Source organism: Desarmillaria tabescens, assembly GCF_030435595.1.
Source record: "Desarmillaria tabescens strain CCBAS 213 chromosome Unknown EV420scaffold_87, whole genome shotgun sequence".
NCBI lineage: Eukaryota > Fungi > Basidiomycota > Agaricomycetes > Agaricales > Physalacriaceae > Desarmillaria > Desarmillaria tabescens.
Genome location: NW_026848386.1, coordinates 56055 through 72653, shown reverse-complemented (window position 1 = coordinate 72653; position 16599 = coordinate 56055). Strand labels below are relative to the sequence as shown.

The following is a 16599-nucleotide window of genomic DNA, read 5'->3' as shown; positions in this document are numbered from 1 at the left end:
CATGACCTTTCGCACAGATGCTACTATAGACCAGGATTCCGACACGTTCGCGATGCGTCGATGGCGTGAGAATAATTGTCACGTGTATCAACGGATGCGTCTATTTCATTTCGGATTTGCAATGCCTTCCGACTTGTTGAGACTGCGAACCCCTCTCTGTCTCTCTTCCACACCACCACTACCACAGCAACAATTCGACGCCCTGCCAATTCGCCAAAAACGATGCCGAAAGTCGATAACAAGAGCGCCGGCACCGAAACCTCAGCGGCCAAGGGGAGATCAAGAAGCTGATCAAGACGCTGCTTGGGAGGGGCACAGCGAAGGACGTAAAGGGACTGGTATGAGATGTCTCCTTCGTGGATTCACTCTTATTGACGCGTGTCTAGACGATTTCTTTCTCGACGGCCGAGTATCAAGAGAAGAGTAAACGCGGTGAGCAGATCGCCGAGCTACTGAAACAGCAAGTCTTCCCTTCACCGCGTGTTGTATCTTTACTCAACGTCGTCTTCTGGACGCCCAACCTTACTACCCTGACTCTCAACTTCGTGAGTGCCGTCCATTTCATGGCCAAACACGCCTTTGACGCGTAATTCTAGTCTGGTCATCTTGACACGTATTCGGATTGTCTCGGAGAAAAGCTCATTGTCGCGTTATGCTCGCTGAAGAATGTCGAGAACTTTTCTCACCATGCCACGACATCCGCGCGCACGGATTTCGGCCAGTACAGCTTGATGAAATTGGTCTTGTCTTGGCCGAACCTCCGGACTGTAATTATTATCATCAGGTTGTTATGGAATATGCTGAGAATTCGTCAACCAGCTATATCTTGCTGTGGATACGAACGGCAGCGAAGACTGTTCAACGATCCCTCCAGCAACGTGTGCATTAGAATCTGTCACTTTTGAGCGCTGCATGTCAAATTTCGAAAAATTAGCACCCACGTTCGCGGGATCCGCCAAGAATCTTAAGACCTTCGAATCCTGAACGATGGGGTGCAAAGAGGTATAACTATCCCTCAGCTTTCCTCGTGTAATCGCTAACGTTTCTTTCTAATTCAGATTGACGCAGTCCTCCGAAACGTCCTACCCTCCATCGAGTCTATCCATATCGGGAGGTGAAACCACCCCTCGAGAGACTTCATCCTAAGTGAGCTCTCCAATGCGCCCGGCTTCCATTCGATCGACCTCAACGGGGACACCGATACCGGAGGAACGACGCGTAAGGCTTTTGCCGAGGCACTCAACCGAGATGACTCTTTCCCTGCTCTGAGGTGGTTGTCCTATCCTGGCGAGAGAGGGACATACAAGACAGGACGAGGCAGGAATGTCCACGTGCACGAGTATGAGAGTGTGCGTACGAAAGAGCTGGAGGAGGCTGCGAGGAAGAAGGGTGTTCGGACGGAGTTGGCGTGGAGGGATCTGGAGTATAAGGTTGAGGGTTCGCAGAGGCGTGCGGGGTTTGCTGCTATGAGTAGGAGGGGGTATTGGTGACCTGGATTGAAACAATTACTATATAGTGAGAATCTCCTACCCTCTTATGTTCTTCTTCAAGCTTATTGTCGTTGAGGCCATTATTTATTTATTACCTGTATTGCTTCATAAATCCATTCTACCTACTAAAAATTTGGCAGCTAGCAGTCGACATCGCTTCTTCTCCGTCTGTAAATTGATTTTACCCCCTATCCCCCATTCAGGTGATCATCTCCGCTTCGCGAGTGTCTACTTTCACTCCGTGCTTTTCGTCATATCGAGAACAAAGATTTCCTTAATCAAATGCTGACCCTTTCCCTGTACCATGACATTAACCAGTGGTTCAGGATTGAACTACGAACAGGGAAACCATCAGTTAAGGGTGTTATGGATCTGCCGAAATCCGGAGATGCGAGCACGAGGCGAGGAGCGGTGATCGAAGTGAGGTAAGAGTAATTAGGAATGATGTACGTCGTAAGGGAATATAATGGATTCCGGCGAGGGTTCGTGAGGAGACCTGAGTGGTCCGGTTTGTGAAATAAAGGAAATCAGAAAGCACGAAGCAATTACTGAGGGAAGTGGCCGGTAAGCACGGAGCAATTACCGATATAGAAAGCCTGTAAGCGCGAAGCTATTACGGGCCGAGGGTGAAGGCAAGCGCTAAGCGTAACCTTCGGGTTGGTGTCAGAAAGCGCTAGGCGTATCCAACGAGTTGTTCAGCAAGCGCTAGGCGTAACTGAGGGTTCACGCAGTGAAGGTGTCCTTAAAGTAGTAGATTGGTAAAAGCTTTCTAATACAATGTTACCTACGAGTTTATATACTAAGGAAAGATTAGAGTCATTATTATCCTATAATGTTCCATAATATTCTAGTATCAATACGAAGAATAGAGAAAGTAAGAGAAAGTACGAGCGAGTCACTACTAGGACCGAGAAGGCTGAGTTCGGGCATGTGTTGACTCATGCACCGAATCAGTGGATACCCAATATCCATAACAAAGGGTAAGTGGCATGACAGCTAATTGGTAGTCATAGTCGGGGTTCGAGTCCCCATATCCGTATAAAATTGCATACTGTGGACTTTTTCTTAAAGAGTGAAAGTATGGTGACTCGTGCGCCTGGATGTTTTTTTTTCCTGTATGGTGTACAACGTTTATTCCGGTATCCCTTGAGAATGGAATTCGACGAGCAGGTAAGGAATACATGTTTATCCACGGTATTCATTCGGATAAGGAGTAGTGGTCAATGGGTACGGTATAATACCTTTGAGGGGCAGGGTTCGATTCCCTCTATCCAATATACAAGGGTCTGTTTAGCATACTTTTAGTGAATGACAGCCTGGCTTTTGACGATCCTTTTTTTTCCTCTTTCATGGTTCATCGTACTCATCACGTTCGAAATAGGTGCGAGTCCATAGGATCAATAAACTCTGATGCCCGAGGGTCCCGAAGTGAACATTCTGTGTGGCAGTGTGATCCCTTCTCCGTATTGACATTCCAATCAGTGCTACGGGATGAAGGCAGTAAGTAAATAAGTATCAAGTCTTGCTTTACATTCTGAAGAGAATCCTATTTTCAGCACGTTATCATGCCTGGGATTTCCACATCCAGGAAGAGATCTGTGTTAGGTCAGCACTTAGTCCTGCGCTGCCCAAACCTGGACCCCGGTCAGACTACCTGCGCCTGCGACGGATTCAAGTTGAGTTGCTCTTCATCGTAGAAGAGGTAAATCTCACCGACTCGGAATGTAGCTGCAACAGCGATGAACTGAGCATCAAATATAAATCAATTTTTGCATAGATATTGCTAAGAGGAAGAAGCATGGAAGGACCACAAATGATTGCGGACTATAAGAACACGTTAAGCCCGCGCCGGTTCAGACGGCCCGATTCCATCCGTGTTTACATCTATTGCTGGGTTTTTCCTTCTTGTCGTCATCCCCTCCAAACCTCTCAAGGACGATGACCACCGCTGGAGAGAGGCCCGAACGTAGGAACAACCACAGTTCTCATTCACATCTCGATGCCATCGACCTATGAGAGGGACAGTTGAAGTTCTATCATACCGACTACCGAGGATGCTTGGCCGATGGGGCGTGATGGACAGGCGCGGAGTAGGATACGGACAAGGCGTATAAAGGGTGCGGCTTCATGCAGAGGGCGGTTAGCGGCGAACTCCGCTAAGCTTAGGGAGATCAGAGATCTCGATCAGAACGTGACGAGAGTACGACAGCAAATCAAGATTGCGATAACCGAGTCCGCCTCGTTGCGTGTACTAACTCCGTGCATAAGCTACATGTCAGTTATGAACACCACCCCTCCCCAACGTCCTACCCACTCCGCACCTCGCTTCCAGCCTCTAATGCCATAAAGTTCCCGCCACTCATAGCACGGGCTCATGATCCTAGATGGCGGCATGCATGCTGTGCCGGATAACGACGTGTTACAGAGTGACGGCGCTCGTAACCAGGTACGTCACGTCTTACCCAGCCTTTCTCTCGCTCACATTTCTCTTAGCATACAATCCTAGTTTCCCATTTAAGGAGTATGTACACTCAACACGGCAGTCGAGCGTATCGTGTTGTCGAAGAGGTATTTAGACGAGAGATATTCCGGTCCTGAGAACGATCCTCGATGCTCCACAACATAGGACCTAGCGCGATTCGGAAACGAGAGTCGATGGAGACAAGCTTTGGAGGGAAACGACGGAAAGGAAACGCAGAGCACCACGAGAGCAACATACCTCCACCTGAAGCGTGCAGAGCGCGGTTACCGGCGGAACTACAACGCTTACCGGTGGAACCGGAGAACGAAGACGGCTTCTTCAGCCAGACTCACAACGGACATGGTGAGCTTCCTCTTTCTGTCAAGTTATTCGTCATCCTGAAAGTCCAGTAGCTGCTATCATGTTATTCCTTTCACCGCTGTAACACGACCTCACTCTCCAGGCGCGTAATGCTCAACACGGCACCAGCATCCCGAGATCACCCGGATGGTCATCGATTCACTTCTCCGTGCTAGGCCTAACATACCCCGAACACACCCTCAGATACCACAGACGCGACCCAGTCGCGTCCCCACGCATGAACCAGATGATAGCTCTACTCTTTCTACTACTTTTCAACATCCCGGTAGCCCAGTGGCGGCCCTCTCTTCTCCCTTAATCAAGTCCTACCCTAATTTTACCTGGTCGATGCACTCGAGCATATGTACATCCCTTGGGTTCTCCGTTTTGAACGTTGGTGGGGCAAACTTTCACACTCGCTATCGAGCCAGGAACCCTATTTGCACTGTCATCGACATCGTTAAGAGGGGAGGAAAGCACGCGCGTATATGCGCACCAACTTGGCGCCTCTTGCGGAGTACCAGGTTAGGTGGTTACTAATAGTTATATTGTAATCGTGAGCCGCCATTTTCATCTAAAATACGTGACGACCTGCTAATATCTGATTATAGCGTATGCCCGTGTAACTAACCTTGCTGAATACAATTATGCGCTTATCTGATCGACCTATCAATGATCAATCTGTGCCTCTCTTCTCTGAGCGTATTTTCCTCAAGGTTATGGTTCTCTCCTTTCCAAAGTCAGAGTTACGATATGATATATGAGACTGGCATTGCGTGCGACTGATACGGAGCCTTTTCCCTACACTATTGTTATCGCTTGCATGACAGAACCGTGTCCCACTGTTCCTGGTCAGAGAGGATAGCCAATCAGTACGTTGCAACTACATCGTCGCTCTTTGTTTTTAACATGTGCAGGTTTAATCTGAACGTTCCCCGACCCGCGTAGCCCAAACGACATTCTCCTGTGTGCACTGAACGGGAACAAAATACCGGGTATCATGGAGAATTGCATGCTGAGGATGCTGATCTTGTTCTTGCAGGTGTACCTGCATATCCCGCACAAGCCGAGCACTTGGACGTCTACCGCAATCCATGTCTAAGCGTTGGGGGAACTATGGGAGGGTGGAGCTTACGTTAAGGATTTTTTACCTCCCACGACCCCTCCATTCCGGGGATCTGGACCCAGAACCGCTGTATGGGTGAGAGGCGGGGCTGGTATAAATAAATTCTCCAATACATCTCTTTTGTCCTTGCAGAATAATCTTGGCGGCACCTAGTATGAGGAATCGAACATGAAAAGAAAAAGCACCCAATATCTGACGAATGCAGCACCTCGCCGTTAAGCCAAAGTACCACGGTATTCATCAGCCCGATAATAATGGATCTCGAAGTCGTCTCTCCAGAAAACTTGGAACTAGCAAAGCGATTCACCGAGTTCACCATTCGCCGGTCAAGCTCGTTATAAATACTCCCCACCACATGGCAGTTTAACTCTCCGTATGATTCGGTGGAGGAACCTAAACCGTTCCGAGTCCTATGAATATAGGATACTCGGTTATTATGCTGTCGTGAAACCCCGTGGGAAATTTTCTATTCGTGGACGGCAATTCCCGCATTTTTCCGGCTCCGCGTTTCGCCCTTGTGCTACGTCACATTCCCTCTAGCCTGCTTCATATCGCCGTTTTGTTTTCTATCCTTTATGTTCTGTATTTTCTTTTTCTGTAACAGCCTGACAGAAATTGTCAGTGTTCTGTCCGTGGTTTCTTCCACCATGGCAACTTGAATCTTGGGATAAACTGCAGCTCTGCCTCTAGATTTTTTTTTTTTTTCAAAATTCTGCTGCTGTTGTTGGAATATAAATATTACTTCTATGGCCACTAAAGAGTCGAGCTTAAATCACATGCTGTATCCTCAAATATTGTGATACCCACCTGCTTCCTGGCAACTGATTTTATTTGTCAGGATCTTGTTCAATTCTCTTGCAGGTGATCTGTTAGATTTGTTCACATCTCTATACCTGCTACGAAAGATTAGCCCATTGAGGCATAGAATGTATGATTGATATCACAGATCTTGGACTCATTTTCATCAAATCAAACGTTTCAGGAGTGCTGATTGTGATTTTCAAGGAATCTGGTGTTTCTACTCTCAATGCAAAGTTTCAGCAATGTATCATGTTGTTTTTGAAATAAATTTCCCTGACAGGACCATCAGGTCACTATATGCTATCATATATAAAATGACTCATGGATTTGTTATTTCTACACAAACATCCTTCAAACCCAAACTAGTCTAAGTCACAGCTTGCTCCACAATGCCTTTCAAATCTGCCAAGCACATAATTCTTGCATCCTACCACACCATTCGGTATGCCGTCTCTTCAAGCGCTGTCTACATAGCAATGCTCATGGCCTTTCTAGTAGCATCCTCAAGGGATGGTCAACTAGGTTCACATCTCGAAGCTCTGTCATTTATCCTCTTTCTCATTGGTTGACTGGTGGTGGGAAGTGGCATCAAGTTTTGAATGTTTTGAAGGGGATGGACTTATAGAAAGCCTAACGGTCGCACTTCAGACATATGCCATTCTGAATTTCAAAATACTATTTATAGTAATCAGACCCAGGGAAGTGCATTGTTAGTATGACCAATTCAATGGAACAAGATTAATCAACCATATAAAGACAAAGTACTTAGGTTTTAGGAGTAGTCACCTATAAATAAAACAATTATAAAAATGAATAACTTATAATTCTACTGTTTTATGCATCAAGGAATCTGATTCTGATAGTCCGTAGCCCATGGGATGGCTAGAATATCAAAATTGGAGATGTGCTCCTCATCATTTGCAGAATGATTTACTTATATCTCTTCCAATTCATTTCAGATGGATATGAACATTTACACACATCATTAGACAATATATATCATCTATTATATAACAGTAATACCTTCTCCAACCACTAGAAATGTGTAATACAAGGTATATCTCCTCCATCCCCTATTATTCTTTTTTAACATGTATTTCTGAAGGTTTTCTTTGAGTCCTGGTGTTATTTGAAGGATTTTGAGATCTTGAAATACAATGGTAAAAGATCTGAAGTGTTTCAAGGCACAGAAAAGTGATTTCCCATATGTGCTCCTCCTGAACTGTAATATTATCATTACTACCATTTCTGGAGCCTGATAAATTGTTCCTATAGTCATTTCAGTGTTTTCAAGGTCAAGGAATTTGTTGGTAACAATCCCAGTCTCATCCGAACCTCAGAAAATAAAATAAACCATATGTGCACCCCAATCCTCTCTTAAAAAGCTAATGTGCTCGTCTAATCCTAGTAATAAAATGTGCTACAAGTGCTATAGAGGAATTGGCCTGAGATTTCAAGGTCAGATAATCAATTGGTGAAGTTCTCTGGTCAATCCAATGCATGCATCTCTGTTAGCCACTAACTTTAATCGACTTAGATTGTACTAAGGTCGCTACTCGCACTTCGGTAGACGACGCTTAGCAAGTCAAAGGCGACGCAAGTTGATGGGACAGATAGTCACGAAGGGCGGAGTTCGATGTTAGGTAGAATTAACCTTAGCCGAAGCTGGGGTTTAGACCAGCTGAGGCTCTACTTAAATACACGTGAGTATTCTAAAAATACTACTGCGCAGTCAGTCCGTGATGATCGCGCACTGCGTAATCTGGCTGACTAAAGAAAAGAAAAGAAAAGAAAAGAAAAGAAAAAGAAAAAGAAAAGAATAATTGTAACATTACCCCCTCCTTAAGACTCATTCGTCCCGAATGAGAATATATCTCCTTCCTTCCCCACCAGCGAGTCAAGGGTCTCCCTTCTGCTTTAAAACAGGATCGATTGGGCCTCCGCTACACCGTAAAAAGTCACTTCGTGTGTTCGGCCTCCAACCCTCTCTCCCCCTGGACTCAGGTTCCTATAACTCCTGAGCCACCTTGCGCCGGTTAGGCCTTGACTGTCTGTCGGGATCCGCGATCCCTAAGGGTTCAGTGCTCGTGATTGAGCGGTGGAAATCCCCTTCTACACCGTAGAAATGCCATGTCTAGGCTGCGCTCGTCTGAGACGAGTCGCTTGAGTCTGCTCCGCCGCTTGAGGTGGAATATTGTGAGTCTGAATGAGAGGACCAAGTGTCATCGTCGGTGTCATCATCATTATCGGTGTCTGAATCCCAATTTTCACGTATGCGCTCGAGGTTTCGTAGGTTTACCTCCTCCTCTTCGTCATGGAAGTCGTCTAGAAGCACAATATTGTCAATGATTTCGGAAGAGGGATAAGAGTGTTGTTGGGCGTCAGAGTGCTTGGGATTTGTGCACTCGGAGGAATACACCGTTTCGATGTCGGTGACACATGGGCTGTTGGGATTATTATATTTGACAGGCAAGTTACGCGGTATCTTGTCGTCGAATCCGATCGTCTTCCCCTCTGCGTTAACCATCCAAATCATTTTATGGATGCGGGCTTCGTAGTCGTTGACGAGTTCCTCGGCGTTGGCCATATCTGAACGTTTTACCCAAGAGTTTTCCTCTGCTGGATAACCTCTCCATTTCACCAAGTATTCGGTGATGGTGCGGCGAGTTCGTCCGCGACCCACGATACGATCTCTCTCTCCTACTATCTCTTCTATTTCATATTCCTCCTCATCATCGATGAGCTCTGGGGGCAGCCGTTCGGGGCGCGGCTGATTCGGGAATTCAGGGGCGTGGTATGGAGTCAATAAGGATTCATTGAATCGATTGTGAATGTGCCATTTCGCGGGGAGCTTCAATTCGTACGCCGAAGCCCCCTTTCTGGCTAGAATCGCGAAGGGCCCCACTCGTCGGTCGCCTAACTTCTTCGTCGGACGAGGGAGGTTTAGGTTGGTTGAATCCAACCATACCTTGTCGCCGACTTGGTACTGTATTGCCTCCCCCTTTCGTTTGTCATAAACCTTCTTCATTGAGTCTGCCGCCCGCTCGAGGGACTCCCGTGCTTTCTCCTGAACTTCTTGAATCCCTTGGACCAGCTTTGATGCCGCTGGCACTGCGCCCTGACGTTGAGCGGTTTTGATGACCTGCCCATCACGTCCAAAGACCACTTTGTACGGAGAAAAACCCGTGGCGGAATGTTTGCGGTTATTGTGAGTGAAGGCTGCGAGCGGTAACCACTCGCTCCAGTCATCTTGTCGGTAACTGACGAACATCTTGAGATATTTCTCGATTTCTTGGTTGACTCTCTCTGTCTGTCCGTCAGTCTGCGGGTGATAAGCCGTCGATGGATTTCCGGTAATGTGAAGGAGGGCGTAAAATTCCTTCATGAATTTGGATACAAAGATGGCCCCCCTGTCTGAGATGACTTTCTCCGGCATCACACCGTACGGCACGTAAATGTGATCTCGTAGGATTTTAGCAAATCCCAGGGAGGACAGTTCCTCAGTACAGGCGATGGGTATGATGGTTTTGGAGAATCAGTCGACTATGACGAGAATGGAGTCATTTCCATGCGAGTCGGGGAGCTTGGTGATCATATCCACCGAAATGTGCGTCCATGGTCGCTCTGGGACTTCATTCGGGTGGAGGGGCGCCTTCTTAGGTCGGCGATCTACCTTCGTACGTTGGCAAACTTCACATCCCCTCACGTATACTTCCACCTCCGAGCGCATTCGGGGCCACCAATAGTCTCGTAAGACGAGTTCTTTGGTCTTTTCGATACCCGGGTGTCCCACGGTTACATGATCGTGTCGTAGGGCTATGATCTCACCCCTTAACCGCCTATCCTTGGGCACATAAATGCGTCCGTCATACCACAGCAGTTCTTGATCCCTGGAGACCCCTTTTTCGTGATTGAGGGAATCGGAAATGCCCCGATCCCATTTGCGGGGATCGTGGGTGGCCAGTTTAATCCTTTCTTGAAGTTCTTCGGCAGTGGGCATGACTAGTGCTCGGAAGTGTGCCGGTTTTAGGACCGTTATGTCCCTATTGTCTTCCTTCCCTTGGTCATGGTCCGCCCTTCTGGATAGTAGATCCGCTTTTCGATTTTGGGCTCCGGGTTTGTGATGGAGAGTGAACTGGTATTCGGCCAGTTCAGTCACCCATCGAGCCTGCCATCGGTTTAGCTTCTGAGGCTTGCGGAAGTATTGAAGATTCGAATGGTCCGTCCAAATCTCGAAGTCTTCCCGGGCGCCCATTAGGTACTGGCGCCATTCTTCCAGCGCGATCATTATCGCCAGGAGTTCCTTATCGTAGATCTCGTAATTCCTCTCGGTGACAGATAGGGACTTAGAAAGAAAGGCGACTGGTCGCCACTTCTCCTGTTGCCACTGAGATAAAACGGCCCCGATCGCCCCTTCACTGGAGTCTGCTTCCACTCTAAACTTTCCCTCATCAAGGGGGATGGTCAACACCACGTCTTCGCGAAATAGTTTTTTGAGCTTTTCGAAGGCCTCCTGTTGGGCCTTCCCCCAGTTCCAGTCTACTTTTCCTGTGAGGGCGGTGAGGGGTTTAACGTGTTTACTGTAGTCGCGGATGAATCGTCGATAAAAGTTACAAAAGCCCAAGAATGACTGGAGCTCTTGCTTCTTGGATGGGACCGGCCAGTCTAGTAGTCCGGCGATCTTGACGGGGTCCATGCGGATCTTCCCCTCACTAATGAGCACTCCTAAGTACTCTGTCTCCTCCACCTCGAACTCGCACTTTTCGGCTTTGAGGAACAACTTGTTTTGGCGAAGGATTCGCAACACCTCTCGTACAATACGCCTATGATCCTCCTTGGACTTTGACGCAATAAGTATGTCGTCGAGGTAGACCGATACTTCCCCCGCGGTGATAAGGTCTTTGAAAATGTCATTCATCATCCATTGAAAAGTGGCAGGCGAGTTGGTGAGGCCGAAGAACATGACGAGGGGCTCGTAAAGGCCCCGATTAGTTCGGAAGGCCGCCTTCCACTCGTCTCCTTGTTTTATCCTGACGTTATTGTACCCCCACCGTACATCCAACTTCGTGAAGTATTTGGCTTTCTTTAGCCGGTCCATGAGTTCTCCAATGAGCGGCAGCGGATAGCGGTTCTTGATGGTCATCTCATTGAGCTTTCGATAGTCCTGGACCGGGCGGAGTTTTCCGTCCTTCTTTTTAACGAAGAAGAATGGGGAAGCCATGGGAGACTTCGACGCCTGGATACGACCGGTAGAAAGGTTCTCATCAAGGAACTTGTCGAGCTCAGCCTGTTCCGTCGGGTTGAGAGGGTAAACCTTGCAGTCCAGGTTAGCGTTGGCGTTAGGAATCAGCTCGATGGCATGGTCCCACGGCTTCCTGGGCGGCAGTTTGTCAAAGTTTTCCTTGGCGAAGACGTCCTCAAAGTCTCTATACTCCTCCGGAACAATCTCTTCGAAGGATTTGGTCGCCTTCTTAGCGTTGGCTTGGGCGGCTAGTTCATTAGCTTTAGTCCCCATAGCCCGCACGTGGAAGGCTTCCTCGAAATCGACTACTAGGATGGTGTCCCCCTCCTCGTATTCTTCCCAGCGTGCAGAGGGATCAGTATCGGGCAGGGAGAAGGGAATCTTTCGGCATGCGCAACGCGCCAGGGTGACCGACCCGGTATTCCAGTCAATGAGTGGGTTATGTCTTTGTAGCCAGTCATGTCCGAGGAAAAGGGGAGTGGAGCCTAGGTCTACTACGGCTAGTTCGATCCGTTCCACGTGGTCCCCAATCCGCAATCGGACTTCGGCATATTCGGTGATATCCCCCCCCTTGTTTCGGGTTCCGTCGGCATTGTACACTGGAACAGGTCGGGCCGCCTTTTTGAGGTTAAGGGCGTGATTCTGCGCCCAGGTGCGGTCCACGGAACTCCCGGTGGCTCCGCTGTCCACTAGTGCTTTTACTGAGTGCACCTCGTGGGTGTCTAGGGTTTCCAATTGTACGGTAATTGATACATTTCGTCCCTTCCTGCCTCGTATATACATGGGGGGTTTCTTAAGATCCTCCATCCACTCCCATCATTCCCTAGCCTCCGCGGCAGTCTCTGGTTGCTCTTTAAGGGCCTCCCATAACTCGAGGGTTACTTCTCCCTTTCGACGGGGATGTACCCACCGGGCAAGGGTGGCAAAGGCGGCCGACTCATTATTAGCGAGTCTGAGGGCTCTCCGGGTCCAGTGCGGCCTGAAGGGTTCGTAGTACGTATCCAGGACGGGTTTGCGAACCTCGCTCTTGGAGGTGGTGACGGGGGTCACACGCGACTTCCCCTTCGGCATGGTGGTCGGGATGTCGGACCGTAGGTGAGCTTCTTCGTCTTCGACTTCTTCTAGTGAAACTGAGGGGGTCTTCCCTCGAAGTGGCATTTGGTCACCGGGACGAGAAAGGTCCCGAGGCGGCACTTGGGCGCCCTTGGTAATCGAGGTGGTGGAGGAGGGCTCGCTGCCCTGTGTTCGGCCCTGGCCACGGGCGCTTGTGCACGGCGTTGTAACCTCCACTTTGGATCTGTACTTACTGCTCTTCCTAGACCCGGCGGTACTTCGGGTAACCCTTCGCGGGGGCACACATATTGGCTCCCCCGAAAGGTCCTCACTGTTTGCCGGTGTAAGGGCTACTGGGTGAGGGTGGTCTTCCGAGTTCACCGCCTCAGCTGCTTTTCCGATGCTTCCCACTGGAACAGACGGCTCCACATACGGGGACACAGGCCCAGCGGGCTGGGTTGTCGACCTTTCTCCCTCTCCGGGGTGACCTCCCCATGTCTGGGGTGCAGTCGAGACTCGACCTAGGGGGCTCTGCCCTCGAGGGGCTTTCCCTGTGCGGTGAGCCGGGGGTTCCTGAGCTCGGACGGCCCCTAGGGGTTCAGTACTGAGCGCAGGATGCGCAGAGTGGCAGGAATCCCCTCCTACGCCGTTAGCGTTTTGCGATTCCTCGTTCTTAGCTTCTTCAATTGGTAGCGCAGCGAAAAAAGTGGTATATTGATCATATGGAGTGCCTACATACGTAGTATAAGTCCGATTAATAGTACAAGAGTGCGCACCAGGAGAAACTAAGTCCTTTGCCGATGCCGTCGAATCGCTTATTTCGACGCTGGCTCGTCTTTTGACGACTTCTCCTCCTTTACTTCCTCAACCTTCGTGTCCTTTCCTAATTCCTCCTTCTCGGCTTCAGCGAGTAACTGGCGGAGACGGGCGGCATTGGGTTTTTTACGAGGTGGGAGTTTGATGGGGATCCACTTCGACTTGTCGTCCGGGCATTTATGTTTCGGGTTCCACCCCGTGTTCCCACACTTGAAGCAGCGCTTTTCGGATCGGAGCTTGTCGATCTCCATGGGTTGCCCCGTGCCACCGTACGTGGTTCCCGTGGTGTCCTTCTTATCGCCGCCGGAACCGCTTCCTTTCGATTGGTTTTGATTGCCTCGACCCGAACCGCCTTGGCTTGGGGAGGTCTTACTGGCGAGGCCTTGAGCCACGTCGTATCGATAATTGGCGTCGATCCTCAGGACTCGCGCCTTCCATTGGGCGTAGGTTGTGGGGTGCTCATTGTCCCCATGCATAACCGTCTTGCGCACCGTTGGCCTAATCGCCGCTTCCACTGCTTCGAACATCTGTTTCTCATCTCCGAACTCGCCACACTTGTGGGCCAGCCTTTCGAACTTCGTGAAGAATTCGACTGCGCTCTTGAACTCCGATTGCTGGACCTTTTTCCACTCCGCCTTCCAGATAGCGACTTCCGCTACTTCTCGGAATTCTTGCGTGATGTCGTGGGAGAATTCTGCCCAAGTAGGGAATCTCCAGTGTCCCTCATCGTCCCGATAGCGGTAGTACTGATCGCCCCACCACTGCTTTGCTTTTTCCCATAAATACCCTTGCGCGAAGGTGATGCGGTAAGGGTTTTGGCCTTGGTCGTTCATTGTGAAGTGTAGCGGGAAGACCTGGAAGTACATTTCACAATGGTGGAGGAATCGGTTGATATCCTCGGATTCCCCAGTAAAGTACTCCGGCTGTGTAATGAGTTTGGGTTTGACGTCATTCCACGGGTTGTTATCCTTGCCCGCGGCTAACGTCCAGGGAGGAATCGGATCCGGGGGAGACGGCATCGAGGGTGGTACTGGGGGGTTAGGCGGCCGCAGGAGCGACCGTAATCGGTAGTTATCCCCAGGCGGAGGGTAATCGCCTGGGTATACGGGTCGTCGTGGCGGTTGCGACGGCGGTTGAGGCGGGACCGCGGACTGTTTTCCCTTATTCGAGGGCCCCACGCCCGGGTCGTCCATGTCGTCGTCGTCGGGTCCAGCCCCTGCCCAAAACTCTTCGGTTTCGAGCGGGTTGGGCATCGGCTGCGGTCGTCGATAGGCCGCGCATTCTTGCTTCTGGTCTTCAGGATGCGCCAGGTTCCATACCAGTGCGGCCCGGTGCCAGGTTTCTATGTCGAGGATGTTCTTCATCAAATATACATCCCCCATCGATTTCGCGTATCGATAATCTTCTCCCGCCTCCGTTAGGAGCCACTGGGAGTCCTTCTCCATGTCCTCCATCATGATTTCATAGAGGCCGTGCCATGGTAGTATATTAAAAATGGTCGGACGAGGGTGGAGGGGTTGGACCAGGAGAGTCCGGACCGCTGTCATCACCTCCGTCTCGAGGGAGCTGTTCGGCGGCCGACTTGGCATCCTCGGCCTCCTTCCTCTCTCTGGCGATTCGGTCGACCTCCTTGTTCCTTCGCCACCTCCCGATATCGGAGTCGGGGTCGCTGATCTCATCCTGATAGGCGTTCCAGGCCCGCCTTCTTGCCTCGAGATCGAGGCCGGTTCTTCGAGCGGCCCCGGTGTATCGAATGGCGGCAGCGCGGATTCGATTGTCGACTTCCTCTGGGGTGGCGTCGGGTTCGAGAGGTAGGTCCCACCAGCCTCCTGGTCCCTGGAGAGCGTCCTCTTCGGCACGTCGGATGCGTGCGTCATGCGCTCTTCCTCGGTCCATTCGGGCCTCGACCTCTGGGGACTCCCGGGCATCTCGAGGGAGTCCGAGGGACTCGACGTACGTGTGATAAAGGAGAGGCCACGGATGCTGGGAGGCCGGGACGGGGGTAGCGAAGGCTCAGCCTGATACTGACGGCTCCCAGTCGGAGACTCCGGCGAGGCGCTCGGCAGCGGTAACTGTTCCAAGTTCCTCATTGTCGAAGTCTGGGAACTCGCTCCAAAGCTCCCCACTCGTCGGCTCGTGCGAGGCGACGGAGGGAGAGACCGCGGGGGTCGCGGGCCTTTCAGAGACCGGGTCGGGCTCTCTTCTGGTCGGGACTCCGGCCACAGGAGCCTCTTCCCGCCGGTCGGCGTAGACCCAGCTGGTCGCGGGATGCCAGCCGACGGGCTCTCCCCTATCGGTCGGCCAGGACCTTGAAAGAGACTGTGGCTCAGCTGTACTGGTGGAAGCCGCGGAGGCTCCGAGGCCAAGCTCTCCGGAATCGCTGTCGAAGTCGTCCTTCTGGGCGACCCGGTATCTCCTACTCTCGCTCTGCCAGAGAGCGTCTGTTCTCCTCCTGCCGCTGTAATAGTTTCTGAGATAGGCGGCATCTTCCTCCTCGTTCGGGTAGAGGTCGTTGAGGAGGTCGTTGAGTCGGGTTCTTTCCCACTCGGAGAGCTCGTCCCCTTCGTACTCGGTATCAGGTGTCTCTTCGCCCTCGACCAGATGCCTGGTGCCTTGTCCTCGGCCTCTGTCGTCGCCAGACTCGCCTTGGACTGGAGACTGGTCGAAGAGACCTGGTAAGGGCGAGTCTCCTCGGTCGAGGAGTACCCCCCGGGTATCGGTGATGTCGATGGAGTCTGCTGCTGCGCTGGAGGTGCTTCTGTAGGAGTCGGTGCTCGACTCTGAGGATCGCGAGCTGTGTCGCGACGATGTGTAGAGGGACCCTCCAGGTCCTTCGGAGTTGCTGGATCCGACATCGCCTATCGTCTGCTGGGATGCCGAAGGAATGTCGATTACCGGCGGTGGATACGCCGGGGTACTGGGAACGTAATGGAGTGGGAGTTGCGCGCGGACTCATCTCTGTTGTTGAAAACAGCGGCGTAGTTGGTACAAAATAATGGATAAGAAAAAGAGTATAAAAGTCGCGAAGACGGCGAGAATGGATTCTGACCAGGGCATCCGTCAGCGAGTCTATCCTCGGCGTAAGTCGACGATGGACCATGCAAGCTGATAAACAGCAAGTATGGTGAGGACAATGAGGAGGGCAATAATCAAGCTAAGGTCGGTTTCAAAGTTAGAACCGTTCATTAACAGGTTTTCGCAGGTTTCGTCGGATGGGGAGCTCATTACTATCAACAATGCGATTGTTAAG

General features: G+C 50.6%; 2 protein-coding genes across 2 annotated transcripts; both read left to right on the top strand.

The window, feature by feature from the left end:
• Positions 1–266: 266 nt before the first annotated feature.
• EV420DRAFT_1584372 (uncharacterized protein) lies at positions 267–1783 on the top strand (the record flags this gene model as incomplete). The annotated part of the gene is made up of 4 exons (XM_060474756.1): positions 267–338; positions 387–545; positions 597–784; positions 1148–1783. Coding segments are annotated over 4 exons (762 nt in total), but the record flags the coding sequence as incomplete, so codon positions are not given.
• Positions 1784–3864: 2081 nt separating this feature from the next.
• EV420DRAFT_1486379 (uncharacterized protein) lies at positions 3865–4630 on the top strand (the record flags this gene model as incomplete). Its single annotated transcript, XM_060470373.1, has 3 exons — positions 3865–3936; positions 4117–4314; positions 4415–4630. 3 exons carry the CDS (start codon positions 3865–3867, stop codon positions 4628–4630), a joined length of 486 nt encoding a protein of 161 aa, XP_060323214.1.
• Positions 4631–16599: the final 11969 nt, after the last annotated feature.